The sequence below is a fragment of the Somniosus microcephalus genome, chromosome 4 (assembly GCF_052327205.1).
Source record: "Somniosus microcephalus isolate GS21.2 chromosome 4, FLI_Smic_1.0, whole genome shotgun sequence".
NCBI classification, from domain to species: Eukaryota; Metazoa; Chordata; class Chondrichthyes; order Squaliformes; family Somniosidae; genus Somniosus; species Somniosus microcephalus.
The window spans coordinates 208,029,040-208,043,485 of record NC_140990.1 but is presented as its reverse complement, the minus strand read 5'-3'; the positions used below and the strand labels follow the sequence as shown (position 1 = coordinate 208,043,485).

The following is a 14,446-nucleotide window of genomic DNA, read 5'->3' as shown; positions in this document are numbered from 1 at the left end:
TCCACGGGTGAGTACGCACGGGGTACTCGCCCGTAAGCCCAATGGAAGTGCCGGTTTCCTGCATGCACTGCGCATGCGCGGGAAACCGGCACTTCCGTTCCCCTGAACGAAGGGGTTCAGAGGTCGAACGCGTGCGCGGGAGAGGCTGCGCATGCGCATCGAACTTCGTTTTTTTTTTACAGGTTTTCCCGGGAGGGTAAGTCTCCAGAAGTTAGACATGTAAAAAGCAAGCGTAAGGCCTGCTTTTTACAAGGTAAGTGGTGAATTAATTAAAATTAAAAAAATTTTTCTACACGTTTATTATTTTAAAATACTTTAAAGCAAGGTAAGTTTATTTTTAGCCCCGTTACAAAATAAAATTATTTTTTTTTAATTTAAATTATTGTTTAAAATAGTTATTTCATGTAATTTATAGTTTATTTAAAAAATGTGATGTTTTTAAAAAATTTATTTGAAGATTTAGTGCTGTTTTGGGGCCGTAGTATTTATAAGTTTTGATAGCTCTTCCTGTCAATCTTATGAATGGAGCATTCACTGCTCCGCTTGGTTCCCCATGGCCCACGTGATCCCAGGGGACGCATCGAACTAACTGTGCCCCTGGGATACGCAAGCACTGCGCGCCGGCAGCTGGACCAGGCCCCGGATCGGAATTCCACGGGGGCTCACAGCTCAACAGCCGGCGCGCAAGCTAAGTGCAGATCGGGGGCTTACATCTAAATCTTATCCTGTCTTTACCTGATACCCATATATGGGCACTTCCTGATTGACAACTGGAAAGCAATAAGGAGTGGAAACTGTGTTTAATTTGTTCTCCCTGCTCCAGATCAGGCCACCATGACCATCACAACTGAGATCAGCTAACTCGGCATGGAACCTGGGACTCTCCTGGGCCATTGACTTGCTGGACCATTGAATGAGCTATACGAGTGATTTTAATTTATGAACTACTGATACTTAAAATAATGTTTTGCTATTTTTCTTTGTCAGGGTAAAAAAGTAGCTGACATTTCCAGGCAGCTTGGCGTGAAGCACATTGTATTCAGTGGACTTGAGAATGTAAAAAAGCTGACTGATGGCAAGCTGGATGTGCCACATTTTGATGGGAAGGGAGAAATAGAAGATTATTTCAGGGAACTTGGTGCTCCCATGACAAGTGTTAGAATGCCCGACTACTTTGAAAATTTCCTTAATGCGTTTAAACCTGTTAAATCAGGCAAAGGCTGTTATGTTTTAGGTAAGTTGATGGAAAGCCTAACATGTTCTTTTGCAACAATTGTATGGTTTGTATTATAAGTAAATACTCTCTCCTGCTCAGGGCATTTAAGAGAATTTGAAGTACAGTTTACTCCTTTTTTCCCACAGTTTTCCTCTCCTGAAACCACATTCTTTTTAGGGTATGGTCCATGGGAGCCAACAGCTCTCCTGTACCTCACTGTACCTAAATGGTGTTCTTTATGTGCAAGTCTAGGCAATGAATGTTGACAGCCTATTCAATTATGGAGGGCATGACGGCCCAGTCAGTCCTGTCCTCACCAGGCATCCACACTTCCATACGTTCCTTCGGGAGATGTCAGAGTGCAATCAGGAGCAGGAACCCTAACTGCGGTTTCCTTGCCCTAGCTAGGGGTACTAAAGCCAATTTTAGAATTCCAACTACTGCCCTGGCTGAGATCAACTAACTTAGTACAGGTCGGGGATTGAACCAAACACATTCCTGATCTGTGAGCTACACAATGTAAACTTAAGTGATGAGTCTTCTGACTTTCAATGTGAACTTCAGGTCAGAGATTTTCTGATTTATTGCTAATGCTGATTTATGTTCCCAATGTTGATTTACACCAATCTATCAGTTCAGATGTATTGAGAATCCATATTGAAAAACTGGGGGAGTCAATAGAAACAAGGTGAAGATAACTATCTGTGAAATGGAGTTATTGAGCAACAAGTAGAACAGACACTAGTATTTCACTTTACCAAACCTTGATAGTCAAGTTTCAAACACGGTTTCACTGTAATAGTGCTGAATAAGAGAAAACATTACAGCTAAGTGAGAGTTAAATTCCTTATGGAAAGACTTTTACAAATTGATTAATTGTATTTGCTGATTTATTTATTTCCGTTTCTGCTAGCGTTTAAAAAATGTCTAATTTAAATCCTGGTGAACACTGTATCAAGTTGCAGAGAACAGTTGAAAAGTAGACAATGACAGTAGTCCTTTAGGTGTTAGATTTGTTATCATTACCTGTGAAGCCTTTGAATTTGTCTGTTGTCAAATTGTCTGTTGTTATCTATGCAAGTGATTGAATAATCATTTCCTAGACATTCCTATGGGAGGAGTTCCAATGGATGGGATGTCAGTCAAAGATTTGGGTGGAGTTGTGCTGGCCATCTTGAAAAGCCCTGAGGAGTATATTGGGAAAGAGATAGGCCTCAGCACTGACAAACTTACGATTGAGGAGTATGCTGCAATTATGTCCCAACACACTGGGAAAACAATCAGAGACTCTAAGGTTAGTAGAAATCTTTCTAAGCTAATTGGTCAATAGTAATAAGGAGTATCTGGACCAGAGTGCTCAAACTGCAGCCTATTGGCCACGTGTGATTGCCGAGGCCCAGGCAACTCAGTTCTGTTTGCACTTTTATTTGTTTTGCTTGTTTGTCCTGCTTGAATGTTTTGGGCCTGCTAACTTGGAAAGAGCTATTTTTAGCCTTAGAAGTGGATAAATCCTAAATCAGAACATCAAGATCTGTTAGAAACTTGGGTTATAAGCAAATTAAAGGAACATAGAATCAAAGGGGGCGAAATTGGGTGCCCTTGCACCTCCCCGCGCTAACAGGGCACAAATGGCTTTGCGACCGTGCGCGGCACTGACATTGACTCCCGCCATATTCGTCAGGAGTTTTGCGGCAGCGCTACGGTGTTGCGCCCTGATCTCCTTCGCCCGGAAATCGTGACATCATCGTCGTGTGCATCTCCCGGTAATGCCCCGGACCCGAAATTGACTTCTGCCCCTTGCAGCAGCAGCCGGTCGAAAACACCGACAGCTGCAGGAGGCATGCATCGGGCGGCCGGCCGCTTCAGGGGCAATGATTAAAGGCGAGGTGGCCGAGGTAAGTAAAAGAAAAACGTACCTTTCTTGTTCCTGTTTTTTTCTTGGGTTCCTGCCCACGATCGATCAGCCAGGCACTCTGCGTGAGTGCCGGGCTGATCCCGCGGGATCGCAGCTACCTTGGTGGTCCAGGGAGGTACTTTTCTATTGCAGAGCCTGCAGCGATGGCCCTTCCCTTTAAGGGAGGGAAGGAGCCTTTGAACGCGGCAGCGCTGCACGGCCGAGTGTGTAGCGCTGCTGAAGACTCCACCCCGCCTGCTGCCGATTGCGCTCCAAGAAGGAAGTAACGCTTGATTTCCTTCTTGGAATGCAAATAGCAAATTTTTCAAAAGTTTGAAATCGTTAACGCCTGGTGCTAACTTTTCAAACTTTTAAAAATTAGTGCTCCAAATGGGGCGATAGTGGATTTCTCCCCCCATGACTCTTACAGCACAGAAGGAGGCCATTCGGCCCATGGTGCCTGTGCCGGCTCTTTGAAAGAGGTATCTAATTAGTCCCACTCCCCTGCTAATTCCCATAGCCTTGCAAATTGATTTAAACTTTCTATGTGGCCCCTGAACTGCATAGTATGTATTTTGTGGCCCATGGACACCAAAAGCTTGGACACTTCTGATCTTGAAAACAACTGTGTTCAAGGTCAGAAGAAAATGTGTTTATTTTAAGAAAAAATTTCCTGATGATGTTTAATATTGTAACAGGTTTGGATTATTTTATATTAGAATCACAGAATAGTACAGCACAGATGGAGGCTATTCAACTCATCGAGTCTGCGCTGGCTCTTTCTGAGGATGTGGCGATGCTGGCAAGGCCTCATTTATTGTCCATCAATTATTGAGAAAGTGATGCTAGACCTTCTCCTTGCACTGGCCACTAGGGTATATGCACAGTGACAATGAAGAGATGGCAAACATAGAAACATAGAAGATAGGAGCAGGAGTAGGCCATTTGGCCCTTCGAGCCTGCTCCGCCATTCAATGAGATCATGGCTGATCATCCAAATTCAGTACCCTGTCCCTGCCTTCTCCCCATATCCCTTGATCCCTTTAGCCTTAAGAAATATATCCAACTCCTTTTTGAATATATTTAATGAACTGGCCTCCACCGCCCTCTGTTGCAGAGAATTCCACAGGTTCACCACTCTCTGGGTGAAGAAATTCCTCCTCATTTCAGTCCTAAATGGCTTACCCCTTATCCTTAGACTATGACCCCTGGTTCTGGACTCCCCGGCCATCATAAACATCCTTCCTGCATCTAGTCTGTCCAGGCCTGACAGAATTTTATAGGTTTCGATGAGATCCCCTCTCAATCTTCTAAACTCCAGTGAGTATAAGCCCAATCGACACAATCTCTCCTCATACGTCATTCCTGCCATCCCAGGTATCAGCCTGGTGAATCTTCGCTGTACTCCTTCCATGACAAGAACGTCCTTCCTCAGGTAAGGCAACTAAAACTGCACACAATACTCAAGGTGTGGTCTCACCAAGGCCCTGTACAGCTGTAGCAAGACATCCTTGTTCCTGTACTCGAACCCTCTTGCTACGAAGGCCAACATACCATTTGCCTTCTTAACCGCCTGCTGCACCTGCATGCTTACCTTCAGCGACTGGTGCACAAGAACACCCAAGTCTCTTTGCACTTCCCCTTCTCCCAATCTATTGCCATTCAAATAATAATCTGCCTTCCTGTTTTTGCCACCAAAGTGGATAACCTCACATTTATCCACATTATAGTGCATTTGCCATGTTTCTGCCCAATCAGTCCAAATCGTACTGGAGTTTCTCGACATCCTCCTCACAGCTTACCCTCCCACCCAGCTTTGTGTCATCTGCAAATTTGGAGATATTACATCCAATTCCCTCGTCCAGATCATTAATATATATTGTGAACAGCTGGGGTCCTAGGACCGATCCTTGTGGTACTCCACTAGTCACTGCCTGCCACTCGGAAAACGACCCGTTTATTCCAACTCTCTGCCTTCTGTCCGCCAACCAGTTCTCTATCCAAGTCAATACCTTGCCCCCAATCCCATGTGCCTTAATTTTGCACGCTAATCTCTTATGTGGGACCTTATCGAAAGCCTTCTGAAAGTCCAAATACACCACATCCACTGGTTCTCCCTTATCTATTTTACCAGTTAGATCCTCAAAAAATTCCAGTAGATTAGTCAAGCATGATTTACCTTTTGTAAATCCATGTTGACTTTGTCCGATCCTGTCACTGCTTACCAAGTGCTCTGCTATTACATCTTTTATAATAGATTCTAGCATTTTCCCCACTACCGATGTCAGGCTTACCGGTCTATAATTCCCCGCTTTTTCTCAACCACCTTTTTTGAATAGTGGGGTAACATTAGCTACCCTCCAATCCATGGGTACTGTTCCAGAGTCTATCGAGTTCTGGAAGATGACCAGCAATGCATCTACTATTTCTAGGGCCACTTCCTTAAGTACCCTGGGATGTAGATTATCAGGCCCTGGGGATTTATCGGCCTTCAGTCCCATCAATTTTCCTAACACCATTTCCCTACAAATACTGATTTCTTTCAGTTCCACCCTTTCATCAGGCCCTATGTTCCCCGGCATCTCTGGGAGGTTATTTGTGTCCTCCTTTGTGAAGACAGAACCAAAGTATGAATTTAGTTGGTCTGCCATTTCTTTGTTTCCCATTATAAATTCCCCTGATTCTGACTGCAAGGGACCTACGCTTTACTTCACCAATCTTTTTCTCTTCACATATCTATAAAAGCTTTTACAGTCAGTTTTTATGTTCCTTGCTAGCTTACTCTCATATTCTATTTTCCCTTTCTTAATTAATCCCTTTGTCCTCCTTTGTTGAATCCTAAACTGCTCCCAATCCTCAGGATTATTGCTTTTTCTGGCCAATTTATATGTCGTCTCCTTGGATCTTATGCTATCCCTAATTTCCCTTGTTAGCCAGGTTGAGTCACCTTTTTTGTTTTATTTTTATGCCAAACTGGGATGAACAAATTCTGTAGCTCATCCATTCGGTCTTTGAATGTTTGCCATTGCCTATCCACCGTCAACCCTTTGAGTGCCATTCCCCAATCAATCCTACCCAACTCGCTCCTCAGACCATCGTAGTTTCCTTTATTTAAATTGAGGACCCTAGTCTCTGAGTCAACGACTTCATTCTCCATCTTAATGAAAAATTCGATCATATTATGATCGCTCAGACCCAAGGGGCCTCGTACAACAAGATTGCTAATTAATCCTTTCTCGTTACATAATACCCAGTCTAAGATGGCCTGATCTCTGGTTGGTTCCTCGACATATTGGTCCAGGAAACCATCCCGTAAACACTCCAGGAATTCCTCCTCCACAGTATTGTTACTAAAGTCACCCATGATGACTGCTGTGCCCTTATTGCACGCTTCTTTAATTTCCCTTTTAATGCCATCCCCAACCTCCGCCTTACTGTTGGGAGGTCTATATACCACTCCCACTAATGTTTTTTTCCCCTTAGTATTTCTCAATTCTACCCATACAGATTCCACATCATCAGAGCTAATATCCTTCATTACAATTGTATTAATCCCTTCTTTAACCAGTAATGCTACCCCACCTCCCTTTCCGTTTTGCCTATCTTTCCTGAATATCGAATACCCCTGGATGTTGAGTTCCCAGTCTTGGCCATCCTTGAGCCACGTTTCCGTAATCCCAACCAAATCATATTCGTTTACCTCTATTTGTGCAGCCAATTTGTCCACCTTATTACAAATGCTCCTCGCATTAAGACACAAAGCCTTCAGGCTTGTTTTTTTAACGCTCTTAGACCTATTAGAATTATTATTTACTGTGGCCACGTTTGATTTAAACCGTTGATTTCTCTGACTGCCACTTTTGCTTTTCTCCTTCCTATCTTTTGCTTTTATCCCTGTTTCCCTTTCCTCTGTCTCCTTGCTCAGGTTCCCAACCCCCTGCCATTTTAGTTTAAACCCCCCCGAACAGTGTTAGCAAACCTCCCCGCAAGGATATTTGTCCAAGTCACGATTGTGTGTGACTTGGAGGGGAACTTAGAAGTGTTGGTGTTCCCATGACATTGCTGCTCTTGTCCTTCACAATGATACAGGTTACGGGGCAGAGATATTTTGTTGAAGTAACCTTAGTGAGTTGCTGCAGTTCATACATACTGCAGCTATAGTGCGCCAATGGAGAGGTTAAATGTTGAATTTAGAGATAGGGCACAAATCAAGTGAACCTGCTCTGTCCTAAATGGTGTCAAGTACCTCGAATGTTGTATGACTGTACCCATCCAGGCAAGTGTTGAGTATTCCACCATATTTCTGACTTGAATCTCGTAGATGGTGGATAGGCTGTGAGAGGTCAGGAAGTGAACTACTTGTCACAAAGTATCCAGCTTCTACCCTGCTTTTGGAGCCATGGTGTTGATGCTCGGTGATGGTGATGCCATTGATGGTCAAAGGGAGATGGCTGGACTTGCTCTTGTTTGAAATGGTCATTACCTGACACTGGATACTTTGTCAGCTGTGGCTCAGTTGGTAGCACCCTCGCCTCTGAGTCAGAAAGTTGTGGGTTCAAGTCCCACTCCAGAGGCTTGAGCACAAAAATCTAAGCTGACACTCCAGTGCAGTGCTGAGGGAGTGCTGCACTGTCGAAGGTGCAGTCTTTTGGATGAGATGTTAAACCGATGCCCCGTCTGTTCTCTAAGGTGGATATAAAAGATCCCATAGCACTATTTCGAAGAAGAGCAGTGGAGCTATCCCTGGTGTCCTGGCCAATATTTATCCCTCAATCAACATCACAAAAACAGATTGGTCATTATCACATTGTTGTTTTTGGGAGCTTGCTGTGCGCAAATTGGCTACCGTGATTCCTACATTACAACAGTGACTACACTTCAAAAGTACTTCATTGGCTGTAAAGCGCTTTGGGATGTCCAGTGGTCGTGAACGGCGCTATATAAATGCAAGTCTTTTTGTGTGGTGCGAATGCCACCTGCCACTTGTCAGTCCAAGCCTAGACATTATCCAGGTTCTACTGTAGGGTGGCATGGGCAGCTTCATTATCTGAGGAGTTGTGAATGGAGCTGAACAGTGTATAATCGTCAGTGAACAGCCCCACTCCTGACATTATGACAGCGTGAAGATCATTCATGAAGCAGTTAAAGATGCGTCTCTGAAGAACACCTGCAGTGATATCCTGGGACTGTAATGACTGGCCTTCAACAATCACAATGATCTTCCTTATTGTCAGCTATGATTCCAACCACTGGAGGGTCTTTGCTTTGACCCCCCATTGAGGTTAATTTTGCTAGGGCTCCTTGGTGCCATACTTAATTGAATGTCAAGGGCAGCTACTCTCGTCTGTCCTCTGGTATTCCGCTGTTGTATCCATGTGTGGATCAAAGCTATGCAAAGTGGAACCTAATCTGAGTGTTGGCGAGCAGGTTATGGTGAGTAGATGTTGCTAGATGGCGCTATTGATGACTCCTTCCATCACTTTACTGATGACTGAGAGGAGGGTAGTTATTGGCTAGGTTACATTTATCCAGTTTTTTGTGGGTAGGACATTCCTAGGTAATCTTTCATATTGTCGGATATCATAGCTGCACTGGAACAGCTTGGCTAGGGGAGTGGCTAGCTCTGGTGCACAGGTCTTCAGCATTATAGCCGGAAGTTGTCAGGACCCATAACCTTTGCTGTGTCCAGTGCACTCAGTTGCTTCTTAATTCCATGTGGAATGAACCAAATAGTTGGACATTGGTTACCTATAATGGTGAGGATCTCTGGAGGAGGCCCCTTAGGATAATCCACTCTTGGCTGAAGATGCTTGCAAACACTTCAGCCTTGACTCTTATCTTCACGTGCTGGGCTCCACCATGGTTGAGGATGAGAATGTTCATAGAGCCTTCTTCTCCTGTTAGTTGTCTGGCTGTCCACCACTATTCTTGACTCGATTTGGTCGGCCAACAGAGCTTTGTTCTGACTTGTTGATTGTGGGACCGCTTAACTCTGTCTACACCTGCTGCTGTTGGTATACAATTCTGCTGATGATGATGATCCACAGTGCCTCACTGGTCCCCAATTTTGGGCTGTTACACATGGAGGATGTCCTCACAGTGGAGACAAGAGTTTGTCTTCTCAAGGACTATCAATACTTTCAGGACAGACATTGCTGCAATAGGTAGAGTTGTGAGAGCGAGGTCAAGTAAGTTACTTCCTTGTATTGGTTCCTTCATCACCTGACGCAGGTCCAGTCTGGTAGCTATGTCCTTCATGGTCAGTGATGGCATTACCGAACCACTCGGTAGACATTAAATCCCCACCCGCAACACATTCTGTGCTCTTCCTTATCTCAGACTTTCCTCCAAGTGATGTTCAACCTGGAGGAGTATTGATTCATCAATTGAGGGGGGTGGGTGTTGATAGGTGATGATCAGCAGAAAGTTTCCTTGACCTTGCTTGATCTGAAGCCTTGAGACTGCTGGTGGGACAGGACCAACCCAAGGAAAGTGCTGAAGGAGTCCGGAGTGTTGGCTGATAGATATAATTCTGTAAGTACGACTATGTCAGGTTTGACTAGTCTGTGGGACAGCTCTGCCAACTTGGGCACCAGCTCCCAGATGTTAGTAAGGAGGACTTTGTAGGGTTGACTTGGCTGAGATTGCCGTAGTCTTATCCTGATACAGTGCCTGGATTGTTGCTGATAGGTCCATCTGATTTTTACATAGCATTATATAGAATATACGACACAGAAACAGGCCATTTGGCCCAACCAGTCAGTGCCGGCATTTATACTCCACTCAAGCCTTCTCCCATCCTTCCTCATCTAACTCTATCAGCTTAACCCTCTATTCCCTTCTCCCTCATATGCTTATCTAGCTTCCCCTTAAATGTGTCTATACTATTCGCCTCAACTACTCCCTATGGTAGCGAGTTCCACATTCTCACCACTCTCTGGGTAAAGAAGTTGCTTCTGAATTCCCTATTTGATTTCTTGGTGACTATCTTACATTGATGGCCTCTAGTTTTGCTCTTCCACACAAGTGGAAACACTCTCTCTGTCTACTCTGTCAAAACCTTTCATAATTTTAAAGGCCTCTATTAGGTCACCCCTCAGCCTTCTCTTTTCAAGAGAAAAGAGACCCAGCCTGTTCATCCTTTCCTGATAGGTATAATCTCGCATTTCTGGTATCATCCTTGTGAATCTTCTCTGCACCCTCTCCAGAAATACCCAGCACTCACTACCTGCTTCTCTCGTACTTCTGGCAGGATCTATGTGAGGAATTCTGGACTTTGACCCACATGTTACCACTTCTTGGGGTATAGTTTTAGAACATCAATGCCCTGTATCAAGGCCAGCAATGTGTAAACTGCATTGTCTGTCTGTCCAGAGTTCATTTACCATTGCTGCTAATAGCAGTTTGCCTCTGAAAGTAGGGATTGGAACTGCCTCCCAAGGAAATTTTCACTGCTCTTGCTGGCATTGCTACCCTTTGCACTGCAGTGTTGTCTCTGACAGCATGCTTGGTGTTGGAAACAGCCTCATAAGTTATGTGGGGTATAAATTGATCCAGCTTCTGCCACATTTGAAGCTTTGAACCTGTTAACACAAAAGCAGCTAGGTTAATGTGGCACCAACATCATTGTACTATCGACTGTATCGCTGCACCACTTCTGTGTATCATCATATGGCAGAGTCCAGCAAGACACTTTATCTGTGCAACCTTGCTCCTTCAAACCAACCGTAAATTGTGTAATACATAGTCCATGTCTCTGAGGCATAGAGGAGGGCGGGTATCACTACTGCTCTGTAGACCATGAGCCTGGTGCTGGCTTTGAGGTCCTGATCTTCAAACACTCCCCTCCTCAGGTGACCGAAGGCTGCACTGGCACACTGAAGGCGGTATTGGACTTCGTCGTCAACGTCTGCCCTTGTTGACAGTAGGCTCCCGAGGTATGGAAAGTGGTCCACGTTGTCCAAGGCCGTGTCATGGATTTTGATAATCGGGGGGCAGTACTGTGTGGCGGGGGCAGGTTGGTAGAGGACCTTTGTCTTACGGATGTTTAGTGTAAGGCCCATGCTCTCGTACGCTTCGGTGAAGGTGTTAACAGTGGTTTGGAGTTCAACCTCCGAGTGTGCGCAGATGCAAGCGTCGTCTACATACTGTAATTCGACAGCCTGTACAGCAGGCACCTCAAAGCACTGGAGAGGTACCACCAATGCTGCCTCCGCAAGATCCTGCAAATCCATAGACAGGATAGGCGCATCAACGTCAGTGTTCTCGCTCAGGCCAACATCCCCAGCATTCAAGCTTTAATCACGCTCAATCAGCTCCGATGGACGGGTCACATTGTCCGCATGCCTGATATGAGACTCCCAAAACAAGCGCTCTACTGGGAGCTCCGACACGGCAAGAGAGCCCCAGGTGGACAGAGGAAATGCTTCAAGGACACCCTCAAAGCCTCCTTGAAAAAGTGTAACATCCCCACCAACACCTGGGAATCCCTGGCCCAAGACCACACAAAGTGGAGGAGAAGCATCCAGAAAGGCACCAAACACCTTGAGTCTCTTCGCCGGGAGCAAGCAGAAGCCAAGAGCAAACAGTGGAAGGAGCACACGTCAACCCAAGCACCCCACCCACCCGCCCCTTCAACCACCGTCTGCCCCACCTGTGACAGAGACTGTAGGTCGCACATTGGACTCGTCAGTCACCTGAGAACTCATTTTTAATGTGGAAACAAGTCATCCTCGGTTCCGAGGGACTGCCTAAGAAGAAGAAATTGTGTAATTGGAACCACACTCATGTAAACAGTTTGATTCAAATAGCTGCTGATTGCTCAGTTGTGTAACCCAGAGCATGTGTACATAAGAACATAAGAAATAGGAGCAGGAGTAGGTCATTTGGCCCTTCGCACCTGCTCTGCCATTCAATAAGATCATGGCAGATCTTCTACCTCATCTCCACTTTCCTGCACTATCCCCATATCCCTTGATTCCCTTAATATTCAAAAATCTTTCGATCTCTGTCTTGAATATACTCAACGACTGAGCCTTCACAGCCCTCTGGGGTAGAGAATTCCAAAGATTCACCACCCTCTGAATGAAGAAATTTCTCCTCATCTCAGTCCTAAATGGCCGACCCCTTATTCTGAGACTGTGACCCCTGGTTCTGGACTCCCCAGCCAGTAGTTTGATGCAGTCCTGCTTCAGGTACAAGACTGGATTTCATCAACAGATCTGCTATGTAACTGGGGTACGCGTGTCGCCATGAAGACTTGAAGAGCTGCTTTATAATATCCTATTGAATCACAGGACATTCAAGCATTGATTGATTTTTCTAAAAAAAACATATTTGACATAAATGTAATTGTTTTATTAAAACACAATCTTGTTTTTGGCCAGTTTATAAATGCAATTTGTTTCCGTTAGTGACAGGTTCTTTGTCTTATTTACTCAAATCCAGGGTTGTGCAGTATTAATTTAACATCAGTTGTAAGTACAGCACAGCATTTCTTGGATGGGAGTACATGCATGGATTTGAATAGAGGTAACAAATTTCCATTATTATTTCAGATATCGGCCAAAGATTATGAGAAACTGAATTTTCCAGGAGCGCAAGAACTTGCCAAAATGTTCCAGTTTTATATGAAACAACCTGATCGCAACAAGGATCTAACGTTAATGTTAAATCCTAAGGCGAAATCCTTTGAAGAGTGGATGTCAGAAAACAAGAATGCCTTCATGAATGACTGAACATCAAATAATATGTTTTTTAACGTGGATTAAATAGAATTTAAATAAACCGCTTGGTAAAAACAACTGACAGCTATTTCACACTAGTATCAGACAAGCATTATAGTATCAGCCATGGCTCAGTGAGTATCAGCCATGGCTCAGTGAGTATCAGCCGTGGCTCAGTGAGTATCAGCCGTGGCTCAGTGAGTATCAGCCGTGGCTCAGTGAGTATCAGCCGTGGCTCAGTGAGTATCAGCCGTGGCTCAGTGGGTATCAGCCGTGGCTCAGTGAGTATCAGCCGTGGCTCAGTGAGTATCAGCCGTGGCTCAGTGGGTATCAGCCGTGGCTCAGTGAGTATCAGCCGTGGCTCAGTGAGTATCAGCCGTGGCTCAGTGAGTATCAGCCGTGGCTCAGTGAGTATCAGCCGTGGCTCAGTGGGTATCAGCCGTGGCTCAGTGAGTATCAGCCGTGGCTCAGTGAGTATCAGCCGTGGCTCAGTGAGTATCAGCCGTGGCTCAGTGAGTATCAGCCGTGGCTCAGTGGGTATCAGCCGTGGCTCAGTGAGTATCAGCCGTGGCTCAGTGAGTATCAGCCGTGGCTCAGTGAGTATCAGCCGTGGCTCAGTGAGTATCAGCCGTGGCTCAGTGAGTAGCACCCTCGCCTCTGAGTCAGAAGGTTGTGGATTCAAGTCCCACTCCAGAGACTTGAGCACAAAAATCTAGACTGACACTCCCAGTACAGGACTGAGGGAGTGCTGCACTGTCAGATGGTACTGTCTTTCAGATGAGACGTTAAACCGAGGCCCTGTCTGCTCTCTCAGGTGGACGTAAAAGATCCTATGGCACTATATCGAAGAAGATATGGGGAGTTTTCCCCGGTGTCCTGACCAATATTTATCCCTCAATTAATATCACTAAAACAGATGATCTGGTCATTATCACATTGCTGTTTGTGAGAGCTTGCTGTGTATAAACTGGCGCCTACATTACAACAGTGACAGCACTTCTAAAGCGCTTCATTGGCTGTAAAGCTCTTTGGGATGTCCAGTGGTTGTGAAAAGTGCTATATAATTGCAAGTCATTATTTTCACTAGAATCAGACAAGCATTATTCTCCGTGTGGTATCAGACAAGCATTATTCTCACTCTAGTATCAGACAAGCATTATTCTCCGTGTCGTATCAGACAAGCGTTTTTCTCAATACTCATTAAGCTGAGAAGTAACAGCCCTGCAGATTCACTGGAGATTGACTCCCTTTCCTCCTTTAGGATCTTGCTTAAATCCCACCCCATTGACCAAGCTTTTGGTCACCTCTTCTCGGCTCAGTGTCCATTTTTTCTTCATGCCTCTTTGAAGCGTCTTATAAATGCAAATTGTTGAATATGTTTAATTATGCATCTTTCCTGTGTTGTGATTTTACAATGCCTTTATATTAACTTTTACAATGTATAACTGTTACATAAACATTTCAGATTAGAATTTCAACATTAACATTGTCAGCACTTGAACAAAAAGCAAAATACCGTAGATGCTGGCTGGAAATCTGAAACAAAAAAATCCAAAAAGTGCTGGCAATACTCAGCCGGTCAGGCAACATCTGTGGTGAGAGAAACAGACA

The 14,446-nt window shown here is 44.8% G+C and overlaps 1 protein-coding gene across 1 annotated transcript in view; it reads left to right on the top strand.

Annotated features, from left to right (window-relative positions):
- The window catches only part of LOC147120181 (nmrA-like family domain-containing protein 1), a 125,925-nt gene extending 113,012 nt beyond the window's left edge, over window positions 1-12,913 (top strand). The window contains exons 3-5 of the mRNA XM_085985743.1: window positions 988-1,234; window positions 2,320-2,510; window positions 12,668-12,913. Of these exons, the coding sequence (XP_085841869.1) occupies window positions 988-1,234; window positions 2,320-2,510; window positions 12,668-12,847 (618 nt within the window). The 3' untranslated portion in view covers window positions 12,848-12,913. The remainder of the gene's footprint in view (window positions 1-987; window positions 1,235-2,319; window positions 2,511-12,667) is intronic.
- The last annotated feature ends 1,533 nt before the right edge of the window (window positions 12,914-14,446 follow it).